This window comes from Poecilia reticulata, linkage group LG10 (genome assembly GCF_000633615.1).
Source record: "Poecilia reticulata strain Guanapo linkage group LG10, Guppy_female_1.0+MT, whole genome shotgun sequence".
Classification (NCBI taxonomy): domain Eukaryota; kingdom Metazoa; phylum Chordata; class Actinopteri; order Cyprinodontiformes; family Poeciliidae; genus Poecilia; species Poecilia reticulata.
The window spans coordinates 4,657,458-4,671,795 of record NC_024340.1 but is presented as its reverse complement, the minus strand read 5'-3'; the positions used below and the strand labels follow the sequence as shown (position 1 = coordinate 4,671,795).

Genomic DNA, 14,338 nt, shown 5'->3' with positions numbered 1-14,338 from the left:
TATATCTGATCAAGGCAATTCGATGCCTTGAAATTGGGTCTCTGTCTCTTTAAGAAGCTTCTGCTCTTCCAAGCACTCTGCCTTCAGCGTGTCATCACAACATCGTCTGATGGGGAAATAACTTTATTACCTAATGTAAACCTAATAAGTCCATAAACCTACTGAGCCTAAACCAGAAGTTCAAAAGGGTTAGCAATTTGGGACTTTTCAAAATAAAATCTTCACTTTGCAGAGTATCTCACAGATTAGATTTAGAAACTGAATGTTTTACAGAACTACTGAAACAAAACTGGTCAACAGTTTGTATATTTTATTCTAGTTGTATGCTAATTATAGCATCTACTTATGTTTGTCTAAGTGTTGATGGTTGATAGCATGGAAAGTCCTCTATGAACATAATCTGACTAATTAATGAAAAAAATATATATACTGGACTCTTAAAATGAAGCCTGAAGATTAATTTGATTCTTTTGACCCATCTAATTACTACAGTTTGTGGAATTAACCAGTGAAAGCAATGGGATTATACTGGCCTTTGAAAAAAACAAAAAGAACTCTTCAAAATAAAACTCTTGCTATATGTCATACACGTCTTCCGAATGTCTAACAAGCCTGAAACAGTCATATCACCAAAAAGGGAGAAGATAGCCCATGAAATGTTTGTTGACTAGATTATTTTTGAAAGACTCCTTAAAAGAGCAATGTTGATCTATGTTGGGTCACTGCTGAGCAACATGTCAACGTTTAGACGACAGTTTGGGGCAGAACCGTCCAAGCGGAAAGCACCAGCTCCAGGAATCTCTCTTGTTGGTGCAAAGCTGAGAGTTCTGAGGTTATCTGTACAAGAATGCAAAGAGAATGTGGGGTCTGCTGCAGACAGCATAACAATCAGGCCTGAGTGTTTTTCTATTCAGGTAATAAGACGTTTCCATCTCCAGAGATGTGTTTTATATGAGTAAATATATATATTCTTAAGCTGAAAACTGGATCTTTGAGTACCTCTTTTACCTCACTGAGAGACACTGGAGGGTACGGCCATAGTTGGGTTTTCTCTTTTTTTTGCCGTATTGGTCTGTTATCTGCTGTTTCTGTTGGCCTGCAATCCACCATGACGTTCTGTTTTTAGTTGCTGCATGTCACGACCAGGCCTTTGGCCTCTGCCAGTCTCTGTGAGTTTACGTTTGCCTGCATGTATGAGATCCGATTAGTTTGAAGTGAAACATTTGAATGCGACAATAAGTGAAATCAGGGGTTCACGGGCAACGCATGTTGTTTTTGCATATTTTAGTGGGATCCCTTACTTACAAGTGTGTTAGAGCAACTGCGCATTCCCAGCATGCCAGAGGGGGAAAATATGGTTTTATTGAGTTGTTTTTGGTTCAGAGAGCATAACATTTCAATTTGAAGCGCTCCGCAATGCGCTGCGCATTCCTGATTTCTCACGTCCCTGCCGTCAAAATTGCATCACGTCCATCCTTCACCCTCGCTGTCAACTTTCCCACGGCTACTGGCGCAGGAATGTCGCGTTCCCGTAGACTCTCTGTGGATCACGGTACACATGTACGACACATTTGATCACGCGACTTCAATGAACGCACATCAGGTTGAGATTAAGCGCACCCCACGTGCGTGCCAGGAGGAGCGCGTCCTTGCGCTTGTTGATCAAAGGAGGTGTGATGCAATCAGTCTCGGGGCAGTGGATGCATCCCTCATCAACTTTCACCGGAGGCTTTAATGAAAACCCACTGGAGGGAGTCTCCGCTGTTGCTTCCCTTCGCCTTCTCGTCTTCTGGTTCACTCCCTGCAGTTCCAGAGTGTCCTCCTCCTCATTCATCTCCCAGGCTGCACCTCCCTGCCTTCTCCCTCTTGTCCCAGTAGCCGGCTTGACTTCCGCTGAGACAGAGTAAATATTTCTCATGGCTTATCTGACCACAGAGACAGAAAGCCACAGAGCATGTGAGGCTCTTCTAATTAAACCACCAGCTGCCTGCGTTTGATCAGGCCTGGATGTCCTGGCAGGTACGGTCGGGCCTTTAGGTTTGACACACCACGAAACCCCCAACTGCAACTACTCAGAGCTCATGTGTCTGCGTCCAATGTTTCAGCTATTAAACCAAAGCACATCTTGACTTGATTTTCCTAAGTTTGGCTTGTTCTGACTGAGGCTCCAAGAAGGGGGAGGTAGAGGATAAAGAGGGAAACATTATGGAGCAAAGAGAGGGACTTTTCTTCTCCGCAATGACTGAGGTGTGACGTGCAGCAACTTCCCTGTTGTGCAATCATCAAGAGGCTCTCGGGGGGCTATAAGACCCCCGTCCTCATCTGGTTTCTCAGAGCCTCAGATCTGCTCCCTCTGCTCACGCCCAGACTGACGGAGAGGCACGATACAGTCCAGCGCACTCGACTGGGCGCAATTCTCTTAGAGGGGTCGAGCAACATTTGTCAAGACATGGACTTTAGCCAGAAGAAGCACTGAAAAGCTCCTGGCTTTTTCTGCTGGATACTCGGTCATTTCAGGTAACACATTATTTGTTTTACCAGAATGGAAACGATGATATCCTTTGCCAAGCTTTATTTGATTTCAGAGCTGGCACTGGAAAATCTATAGTCATGTTTCTATCACTTATTCAGCTGTCTTATCATAATTACCAATTAGATTTTCATTAGAAAAAGTACTTTTCCTAAAGTAATTTCTTCTTTTTTTTATTGTAATGGCTGCTTTTAAACTCTTCATTAATTATTAGTTTCACCCCTTGTGTTTTCCACTTTAATAGTTCCGGTTTCTGGGATTGTTATTATTTCTGTAAACCTATTAAATCGTAAATTAAGCTGGCTCTTTTTTCATTTGAAGTCATGAATGTTTGATGAATTCAGTCATTAACACAATAAAGCTGTTTCGCAGCAACCCAATAGGCAGCCAGATTAATACAACCTTTTCCAAGATACTTTATTACGGTTTAACTTCAAGCATTGTGTAATGAATTCCTTCTGTAATTCTTTATCAAATGGGACAGCTAATAAACGACGGCGCCAACTAAAGATTACAGCGTAGGGAAACATAGCCGTCCGTAAAAGGCAGCCTTGGTCTGAAAACTCTCCTGCTTTGTGTTATTTCCAGCTGACCTTGGAAATCTGAAAGAAGTTGAAGTTACATCTTCTGACACGAGGGAACATCTGGTTCCATAATGGCAATCCCAAGTGGCCTTTTCTTTTTCAACTCCACATCTTCCCCGTTTCCAGCGTCAGAGGTCTATGTGAACACCTCGTCGGTTCCTTCCGCTCACCACTGCCAAGACTGGTCTCCGGTGTCCATGACGACGGTGATCCCCACCATCTACAGCGTCATCTGTGTGCTGGGTACACTAGGCAACGCCTTGGCGGTGTATGTGTTGGCTTGTGGCAATGCCTTCACAAGAACGGTGGCGAACACCTTCATGCTGAACCTGTGCATCTCCGACCTGCTGTTCCTGTTGACTCTTCCACTGTGGGCTGTCTACTACTCCTGGGGCTACAGCTGGCCCTTTGGACGAGTGGCCTGCAAAATCTGTGGTACTCTCCTAAACCTCAACCTCTACGCGTCTATTTTCTTCATCACGTGCATGAGCATAGACCGTTACCTGGCCATCGTGCATCCTCTCCTCTCGCAGAGATCACGGGATTACGAGCGAGCCCGAATCGTGTGCATCCTGGTGTGGGTCCTGGCGTTTGCTTGCTCTTCCCCCCACTTGGCCTTCAGAGAGACCCATCATCTTAAAGAATTTGATGTGGTGGCTTGTGTGGTTTTTTATCCAGATGACACCTGGTTTCTGACCCTGGGCTGGATGAAGATCATTCTGGCATTTGTGCTGCCGCTGCTTGGCATCTCCTGTTGCTACTGGGCCATTGGGAAACATTTGTTGGCCTACAGAGGATCAGCAAGAATGCAAAATTCACCACCTCCTCAAGCGGGCCATTGTAAATCAGAACGTCCGCCGACTCCTACTGTATACCCAAACTCATGCACGACCGGACCCATGATGGCCCACGGGGTAGAAAGGATTTTGTGGACGGTGGCTGCTGTGGTCATGGCTTTCTTCATCTGCTGGTTCCCCTTTCATTGTGTGACCTTCTTGGATCTTTTGAGTAAAAATGGATGGCTGGACAGTTGCTGGGTAACTTGGACCGTCACCAACCTGACCCCACTCACCCTTTGCCTAGGCTTCTCCAACTCTGCCATCAATCCTGTGCTCTACTGCTTCGTCGGGAACCATTTCCGTGGTCGCCTTGGGGGTCTCTGCAAAGACCTGTGTGCTTGTTTGGAGGCCCGTGTGGATCAGCACAGTCAGAAAAGAGGTTCTTTCAGCACCAGGCTGAGCTCCTTCTCCAGGAAACTCAGTGACCTTAAGGACCTGGCGATTGTGGATACCTCAGGTACCCTGTAACAGACTTTCTCCATCCAGCACTGGAAAATATTGACATTCCAAAGTATTAATATGAACCGAAACTGCCAGGCTTGGTTTATGATGCTGGTTTTATGTAAAATAATACATAATATTTCATATTACATGTTTTTGAAAAGAGTACAATAGTACATCCCAAAAATAAATGGCTAAGAATGCTCAGAAGATGAAGTGGGACATAAAAGTAAAATTGTAAAAATTAAAAACTAATTAAAAATGACCAAAAAAGAGAACATGTGAAGAAATAATCATGTTGAACTTCAACATTCACTTTTGTCTTAACTGTGCTGATAGTACGCTTGTCTCTAACGTTGTGACAGTACATAAAAATAAAATAAGCATTTTCAAAATGATTTGAAACATCTTCATGATTGATAAATTTGCCCAACAAATCATCTGTATTATTCTGTAGTTCAGGCTAAGCTAGGATCTATAGCCTGGACTTTTCTGTGTTATGTAACTTGTGATATTTATTTTTCTCCCCCATACACTCTAAATAAGTCGGTAGCGACAGAAGGTACATCGATATATTCTAACAAAAAAAGCAAGCAGTACTTAAATTTAGCTTAACACTGATGTCTAGCTGGGATAGAGACCAGTACTTGACATCTCAGTCACATTTCCTGATAAAATTATGTTTTTTAGACTGAAAGAAGGAGTGAAGTTGAAAATAATAATAAATAATTTCATCGTTCAATTTAAAAACAAGCAAATATATTAGGAAGAAAAATGAAACTAAAAGTTATACATGCGTGCACATCACTAAACCAATTCTTTGTTGAAACATTTTAGTACCTGATTTCTTTTAACCTCTCACAATTTGAAGTCATATTTGGTTACTCTACCTGCAAGAGTCATCCAAACCTATCAGGTCACAGAACAGATTTTTATTTTGTTAGATTTATTTTTGAACTAGTTGTTATTTCTTCCATCATGACAAATGAAGAGAAGTAGCACAATGTTTGTGATCATTCAGCGACGCTTTGAACTGTTTTTTAGTTCAACCCGCATTTTGTAATCATGGCCCCAAATATCCAGTTGGGCTCCTTCAGATCATAACACGCTGTCCCACACAAAGTTTAGCCAGATCTGAAAGTTGTCTTTGGAAACGCCTTGTGTCTCCCATAATTTGGCCAAACATCTCAAGAATACATCAGACTGTACAAAACATAACTAGTGCTTGTTATGAATTTGATGCAGCATCACTAGTATTACTGTTGGTCATCCTTTTCATTCATAGAGAGAATGTAGCCACGTTATTACAGCTTTAGTTATTTTTTTTTTCCATAAATTGTCGCACTTAAGACAGAAAGGAGTTTCAAATGTTTTTGTCACGGGGTCAGTTTTAAAACCTGGCGTTTTAACACGGGTGTGTCCACTTTTGAAAGCAAGTGTGTTGATGTAACTGCTGTGTTTCCTGCTTTCTGAAATGTTTCCTCTCTGTTTCATAACCATATTTTATGTGGTAAAGTAAAATGTGAATCAGTGGTTGCTGTAGGAACCGTTTCCATGTGTCTGTACATATGCTAAAATCAAAAGGAGATGCTGCTATATTATACATGTACGCCAACATTAACCTGGCAATCCAATACATCTTGCAGTGCTGTTGGCAAAAAACCTGTTTATTCACCGCAAATATATCATTGTGTATTGCTTCTTATGGACAGTTTATTCAGCAAATAAAGAGAACAAGTGTTCATCAAATCAGTGGAACTGTTTTGTGGTTAATTATAGCACTTGCATGTGATTTAGTAACAATCAGATACATACAGATATTTTTAAGTTTCTCCCCCCTCCCCCCAGTCTTCTAAGCATAGTGGCTGAGAGCTGCTACACACTACTCTGGGATTACATCCACTTGACAGACAGACACTCAGGTTCAATTTTCCTCTCTTCCCAGAGTGCTCCACTTGGTTTCACTATCTATAATGTCAATGATAGATAATATTGTAATCTCATACCAGTGCCACAGTGATGCGTTCCTGCCGAGCCTCTTTTGTCCGTTGAGTGCTACTATTTGTGTCCCCGTTTCAGATGAATCCTGACCTGGACTCTGTAAGGTGATGACAGAAATAAATAGTAACATAAATAATAAAACAATAAATTAGCAAAACTTTTTTTTTTATTATTTAAAAATTGTCTCAATAGCAAACATTAATTGCTGCCAGATTTCAAGAAACGGGTGTGTGGGACTTTCACGTTCTGACCACTGGGTGGTGCTAAAATGCTGCAGAAGCAATAGGAGAGATGGAAGAGTCGGGCCGCGGAGACAGGGGCCCAAACTCCCACCGCTCATGATCTGCGAGAGGCAGTGAGAAGCAGCCTCTGACACAGACCATGATTCATGTGGACCACAGCTTTGAATCAGTACAAACACGCCGACTTTAACAGGAGAGGCCAAAAAGAGAACCAGCAGCCCCAGTGAGCATCACAAGATGAAAAAAAAAAAAAACCTCAATAACGGAACTTTTTTTTTTTCTTTCTTTCGAAGCACTTGATGGTGTGAAGGGCTTTCTGTAGTAGTTTTGATCACCATAAACATCCAAAAATAGGAAACTGTGAATATTATTCTTAAAAGCCACTTTGCTGCGAGCGTGTAGGAAAACACAGCAACACGGCAGCAAACGACAGACTCCCAATTTAACACAGCAGAAGTTTTGCGACTGACAGGACAGATTGCAGGATGAGTTTGTTGTGCACACAGCTTCATTAGCTGATTCCTCTTTGTGTGACAAAGCAGCTGGGTGTTTCCAAAACACATGTTTAACAGAAGAACGTTATCTGCGAAAGGTTTTCTGAGAACATGTGTGAGGCGCCTGCTGAGAAAAACAAGAACTCTCTCAAGCTGTAGGTAAAACATTTAGTTTACTTTTATTGCTCTTAAAGCCTATGGAAGTTCTTTAAGACAAGAAAAGTTATGAAATGTGCGTCATTTGCTCTCTGTACTCTGTAGATTATCGGTACGACAAGTAGATTCAGATTACCGGTACAAACATCCTTCAGCTTCGTACAAATATGATCTCTAATAGTCATTTATAGCCCTAGAACACAAACTTTCATTTACTCTATTTGGATTTCATTAGACTGGGATACACAAGGTCTTGCATAGCTGTACAAACTGTGTGGTTTTTGTCATGTTTTACAAAAAAACATCTGAAAAGTGCATGTATTTAGTCCCCGGGAATATGTCCACCTTTTGTTGAACGTCTTTTTTGGGTCTTTCTCAAACGGCTTTTCACACCCAGATTCATAAAAATAGCTCAAGTTCAGTCAGAGAGGATGGAGGACAGTCATTTTTCAGGTTTCACATTTGATTCGCAGATAAATTTAGATCTGGACTTTGACTAAGTAATTTAACTAATGAATTCGCCTTGAGGGGAAACAAAGCGCTGGTCGTATTTTAGACTCGTTTTCTCCCAGAATTGCCCTGTGTTTAGCTCAGTCCATCTTCCAATCAAGACTGACCGTCTTCCCCTGATGCCACTAAATAAAAAACGTCCCCACAGCCTGATGCTGCTCCCACCATGATAAGCCAACAGGGTGGATGGTGTGTTCAGAAAAATGTACAGTGAAATACTTACTCACCCACACTTTTCAGATTTGTTATCACGAAAAAAGAAGAAAAAGAAAGAAAAATCAAAAACTACTTTCATTTTTTGTTTCTCTTCACAGGTATGAACTCCTTTTTGTCGGTTGGTTGCACAGAAACAAAAAAATGAAATTCACTGACGTTTTGCGGTTGTAACGTTACTTTTGTGGCTTAAGAAAAATCCAAAAATAATCCGCAATTTTGATTGTTTTCTTTTAAATAAAAGTTTAAGTCTTTCATGAGAACTTCATTTAGTAAATTCAACAAGATAGAGAAAATGTTCCCAACATTAACACCAGGCCTTTTCTCATCTACATAAGTTCTGTATTTCATTACACTACAGACTCTACTTTTTACACCGATGCATTCGTCATCCAGGTGTAGGTGAAAATCATACCGTCAAATAAAATAAATGCTTGTTTGCTCAAAATGCATGATCGTTTTTGGAGGTATAATTCTGTATTATTTCCCTAGAAGACTAAATAAAGTTATGCAATGATCGGACTGCTCTTCCCTAACCAGAAATATTTATTCAAAACTGTATTTTCTTCACCAAAATCCTCCTCAGCAGATTGATTGTACATCATTATTCATGGAAACAGAACAAGCAACCTTCTGTTAATCAAACAGCGATGGAAAAAAAAAGTTTCACTCCACATGCATAAATGCATAATGCATTTTCTTGTGTGAAATGAGAAATTTTGCCTTTGTTCATCCCTCTCTTCTGCCTCTTTTTTTTTTATTGTTGTGGAAATGTTCCGTTAAGCACCTTTGAAGTTATTTCCTGTTGCAAAATACAATCGTTTCCTGACAGAAATGCAAACCCACATTTTTGGTGTGTGCATGTGCGCGCAACGCTGCGCCTCATAAAGACAGAGGAAGGCTGCGAAGGCACCAGATCAGAAAGGTTAGAGGTTAGACGGAGTGACTTTCAGTTCTTTGGAAGGTGAGGTGGAAAAAGGAGATCTTTAAAACAAAAGAAGAAGAAGGTCAAGGTCCTCGTCTGAAGCTGAAATTCCCTGAGCGGACGTTTGAGAAGCAAAAGGCAGAGGAACAAGAAAAACCCAAAAAAACCTGCTGTACCTGTGCAGCTCTCAGAGTGGAAGACAAAAAGGGCTCGTCTGCAGACAGAGAGCAGAGACAAAGAGAACAGCGCTGGCACTTAGGAACGGGGCGAAAGGCACAGTTGGAGGAAAGCGGTGATGGAAAACCTGACCGTCTACCATGGACCCATCGGCAAGGAGGAGGGCGAGAGGCGGCTGGGCCAGGACGGGAGAGACGGGTGCTACTTAGTACGTGACAGCGACTCGGTGCCGGGCGTCTTCTGCCTCTGTGTCTTGTGAGTATCCAGCCTCTTGGCTTTTCTCCTCGTTCTACAGCGATGCAGTTTCATGAAAATCCTCAAATTCCCGTCTTCTGGCAGTTCTACGAAATCGTTTAGAAACCCACATTAAGCCAGACAACCCAAGCAGTTTCTGTCATCTGTTATCAGAAGCTATAAGCGAAGCGAGTCTTGCTGGGGAACTTATATCATTAAAAATGAAAAAAAAGATGAGCTCATTGTCTCAGATAGATACTAGATGGTGCTAGAAAAATGTGCCCTTCTGAGATCTTGGACATTTTATTTCTTGTTGTTTTTATGTTTTTACAGCATGTTATTTTTTTTGTAAATTAAAGACTTGATGGCTATTTGTGAGTCTAAGAATGTGATAAACTGTATCCTTGTTTTCAGTATATCTTAAAGTTAGCATCAACAGCAAAGACATCCACTTTCATGTGTGAGTGTTTGCAACTTAGCGGTCAGATTTAACAAAATGATGAAGTCAAGACTCTACCAGCAGGTCCATGTGCCGCGCAAGGTGCCATTATTTTACACTTGAGCACCTTCCCACACTTTGCACCGAAAAAAAAAAAGTCTGTGTATGCTCCTTCTCAAAAAAAGTGTGTTTGCGTTCAGGTGCAAAGGATATGTCTACACATACAGACTCCACAAGGACGAAGCGGGCTCGTGGGCTGCAGAAGTAAGACATCTTTTCTTCTTCTATTTGTTTTTTTTTATTGTTAAATTTTTGCTTTTATCCCGACACTTTTTGCACCAGAAATACTCACCACAGCAGCGTGGCAGCTGCACGTCTGCCTCGCTGCGGTTGCTGTTTATTAGGTTAGAAGCTGTTTTTGTGTCAGAGTAATTCAACAAGCTGCGGATCTGAGGCAAACATGTTTTCTTTCTCCGTTTTCCCCCCCCGTTTTGCTTCTCACTCTCACACTCGCCCTCGCTTTCTCTCTCTCTCTCTACATATATATATTTGAGATGTGACAGCACAGAGAAATGGGTGCATTTTATTTTTCCTTCAGCAATATCACCCTTCAAGCAGTCTTCGCCCCCCTAAACCCTCACTCCTCAAAATGTGAAGACGGTGTTTGTGATGGGATGCGTAATTGAGCGTCATCTAACGTTGAATGTATGGAGACATCCGAGTTGCCCCTCGATGTCTCCATACGACATCTGAGGCAGGATGCAGCCTTTAGGACTGCGTTTTCACAGCTAGCACCATGCTGGACGTCAATGACAAGAATTCCCCTACAAGACCAATAACACTTTCCATTAATCATGGAAAGTGTTATAGAGGAGACGTGGTGTGGGATGGGCGCTTTGGGATGTGCTCTACACCTTTGATTAAATGATGTTTTAAAACATATTCAAAGGATTTATTTTGTTATTTTTATTTTTTTACCTCAGCTCTCACAGCGTGATGGATGCGCGTTAAATGAAAGCACGTAATGCACTTTTAAAGGCCTTCCAGGACAAAATTACAGCGGTCGTGAAAGTGCCATTTTTTTTGCAACACTCAACGTAAAAGGAAAAAAAAAAAGACAAGCGAGAAACGGATTGGTAAGATATGGCTTGTGAATAATGCAGGGCCGGTTGGAGGGAGGCTGCAAAACAAATAACAGTGCCAACATTTGCTGACCACACTTGGTCTGTTGACGAATTCAGAACAAGAAGACATTTCAATGAGGGACGAGTATTTATCGTATCGTTTATCGTTAAATTGATCGCGATTCAATTGATGATGTTTGAAAACGCCCCAAAACTGGCTGATTACTGGCTATGAGAGCGTCTGTAAATGTCCATATTTTCCAAAAATATGATAAAATGCAGTTGCTGTGTGGAGCTTAGAGGGGGAAAAAGTAACTTCTGTATGCAACTAGAGTTCAGAAGGAGCCTATTTTGAAAAGAGGAATGTATTTTAAGATCATTATTAGTGTGTTTTTGGGGCTGTGGTAGACATGAAGCCACAGCCTCACAAAAAAGACTAAAGAAATTAGAAATACTTTTTAATCACCACTTTAATTGCCATCCCAATAAATTCTACAAAATATTGTGATACAATTTTATGTTTGAGAGTAAATTTCAGTTAGATATTAGATATGCATAATTTTTTCATGACAAGTTCAGGAGCAGCAGATATGTTTTGTTGAGTGGGTCGATTTATTTACCCATTCATTTACCATATTGCCACATACTGAATATATTAAATGTATTTAATAATCATTACATTTACAAGGAGTTACATTTTAAACACTCTCTTGCGGTTTTTGTTGGACGTTATCAGGTTTTCTAGCCGTGTCTCGGAGCACAAATTACTTTTCTAAAGGATATTTGTTGCTTTTTTTTATTTTTTATTAACTCTACAAGTAAAGCCCTTTGGGTAATAGAGTGCTAAAAGGATATTAAATGTCACACATAAAACCACAAAAGTAAGGCTTCTCATTTGCTGAGAAATACAAAAGAATTCCAAGGGGATCTGAATGTTTACAAAGAGAAGCACATCTTAAATTTACCAAGTTTAGCTTTGAATCCCCTCGGGAGAGAATCTCCTCCTGCAAATATCTGCTCTTCTGAAGCTATTTATTCAGCATTTATGTATTTATATTATCTCCACCGCGTCATTTTATTTATTAATGTGGCGCCTTTTAATATTTTAACGCGGACTCTTTCGAGATCAGTGGCTCGGATTATTTAACTGACAGGATTCCCATTTCCTTTGTGCGCTGAACTTTTCTCTCGCCTCCACCTTCCATCTGTCTTTCATATGTTGAATCTGTAGGAGCACCTTTTTTTTCTTTTTCTTTTTTCTTCCTCTCCGCCACCACATCACCGGAGTGATGAGTTCTATTCTTACCCCCCCATCTTCTGTTTTCAGACCACTCCCGGTGTGCCGAAGCGGTATTTCCGGCACATCAAGAACCTGATAGCAGCCTTCCAGAAGCGGGGACAGGGAATTGCCATGCCTCTGCTCTACCCCGTCACAGCTCAGAGGCGGGCGCAGACCCACGCCGAGGAGCAGCAGCAGCAGCAGACGCCTGGTAATGGCCTGTCGCCCAACCAAAGCCCCTACCTGCAGCGTCTGGCGTCACCCGTCGCTCAGGAGCCGAAAAACAGGAGCAAGAAGGAGGTGGCGCAAGCTTTTGGTTAGAGGGTCGAACCCAAACAATGACTGAACACCAAACTTCAAACTTCTCAAATCTCATTTCTTTCCGCCAGTGTTTCTTTTTCTCTGAAACATTAACATCTAATACTGCACACATGAGTTTGACGACAAAAAAAAATTATCTATATATAAATTGTTAGTGGGCGACAAAGAAAATAAACAATTTTGTCTGAAAGAAGCTCTCTTAAATAAGGTCATGCTTACACAGCCAAAGCCTTGGACTGACAACATAATGTGGTGGGAAAAAAAATTCAATTTGACATATTGAAGTAGTGATTTTCACGGGGAGAATGCTGACTGCAGGAGGGTGGGGGTGGGCAGGTGTGTGTGTGTGTGTGGAATCAGTCACTTTTCTGACTGACATGAAGAAAAAACATGAGTGGGGGACACACAGGAAGGGAAGGTGAGAAAACAGTGAGAGCATCCTCTCAGCCCAGACTATTATTCAGTGCAGCGGTCTCCTAGCAACCCAAGGATCCTCCATCTTTTTTTTTTTTTTTCTCCTTCTCACCGCAGCAGAGATGAGCTTGGACAGTATCTAGTGGAGCATATGTTTTAGATGGGAAGAGGCTCATCACAGTCGATGAGCAACGTTGCTACTCAGAAACGTATACATCACCTGCTCGCAGTCAGAACATATGCATTGTGTGTCTGCGCCGCCGTCCACAGCCTACGGAGAGAGAAGCGCGACAATTAATGCTGGGCAGATGGCGAAGCGACGGCATGGAGGGAGGGGGAGGCGAGTGGGGAAAGGGGAGGTGGATTAGTGGTAGCTTGCTTTTTATTCTTTTTTTTTTTTTGAAAAAAAAGGGAAAACTTTTTTTTTTTTTTTACTTTCGCTTTTTTTAAATACTTTTTTCTTCAGCTTGGAAGTGGTTTGCAGCATAGTCTGATTGGCATTTCCTAATGAGAGGAGACAAGATGTAGCGAACAGCACAGCCAACTCCAGGTCCTGCCCCTTCTGCACTCACCGCCCACTCGCTGAGCCTCAGCTGTCACATATCTTTCCCTTCCTCTGTGCTTTTTTTTTTCTCTCTCTCTCCTCCTCCTCCACCACCACCTTCTCCTCATTCTTCTTCTTCTTCGCTTCTGACAGACGCAGGTTTCTCATGCATATCTCGGTTTGAGCCATAATGATGGGTGATAATGACAGCACAGATTTGAAAGTTACAACTTCCGAGAAGCAAGAACAAAGAGGAAGTCCGGCTAAAAAAATAAACATAAGTGCGAGAGAAGTAGTGGAAAAGGGAAGGAGACCACCGAGGCACACGGAGAAATAACAAGCAACAGTTCCCTCGCAATGAAAAGGGGATTAAAGTCTTTAAAGTTTTAAACAAACACGAGTTTATCCTAACGGTTAGCTTTTTTTTAATTTATTTTTTATTAAACTCACTTTAAATCCAGTTTGTCTATTGTAGAGCAAGTCCATTTTTCAATTGAACTGTTTTTGTTTTGTTAAGTTGAGAAAACAAGTGACATCACATGTGGCTTAGCAACTCGACAGTTTTTTTTTCTTTTAATATGTCAATTATTCGTGTTATTTCCTGTTTATTCACTTGGTTCTGATCCGTATCCGTCTTCGAAGGTGTTAGCTGATATTCTGTACACAGTTTTTACTAAATGCCAGCTGCCCGGTTCTATTTAGGAGTATCTTATTGCACTTTTGTTATAAAACTTTTTGTGAATTCATATATTTCATTACACAGCTGGTTTTTGGCTGCTAGTGTAAAACCTTAGAGAATAACATAAGCTACACACATGGTGTGTGTTGTCCAGAGGAAATGGTTGTGGCCGAGTTATTAATTTGGGCTTAA

At 41.4% G+C, this 14,338-nt stretch overlaps 3 protein-coding genes across 3 annotated transcripts in view; 2 read left to right on the top strand and 1 right to left on the bottom strand.

The window, feature by feature from the left end:
- Positions 1 to 14,338, bottom strand: part of tenm1 (teneurin transmembrane protein 1) — a 320,904-nt gene that overhangs the window by 11,865 nt on the left and 294,701 nt on the right. The window contains exons 38-39 of the mRNA XM_017307003.1: positions 13,144 to 13,194; positions 6,401 to 6,492 (exon numbers count right to left, since the gene is read on the bottom strand). The gene's annotated coding sequence lies outside the window, so the exon portion shown is untranslated. The remainder of the gene's footprint in view (positions 1 to 6,400; positions 6,493 to 13,143; positions 13,195 to 14,338) is intronic.
- agtr2 (angiotensin II receptor, type 2) lies at positions 1,065 to 6,152 on the top strand. Its single transcript, XM_008419637.2, has 2 exons — positions 1,065 to 2,517; positions 3,119 to 6,152. The coding sequence occupies exon 2, from the start codon at positions 3,186 to 3,188 to the stop codon at positions 4,419 to 4,421; it is 1,236 nt and encodes a 411-aa protein (XP_008417859.1). The 5' UTR covers positions 1,065 to 2,517; positions 3,119 to 3,185; the 3' UTR covers positions 4,422 to 6,152.
- Positions 6,619 to 13,135, top strand: LOC103470919 (SH2 domain-containing protein 1A-like). Its single transcript, XM_008419638.2, has 3 exons — positions 6,619 to 9,367; positions 9,986 to 10,049; positions 12,237 to 13,135. Exons 1-3 carry the CDS (start codon positions 9,231 to 9,233, stop codon positions 12,507 to 12,509), a joined length of 474 nt encoding a protein of 157 aa, XP_008417860.1. The 5' UTR covers positions 6,619 to 9,230; the 3' UTR covers positions 12,510 to 13,135.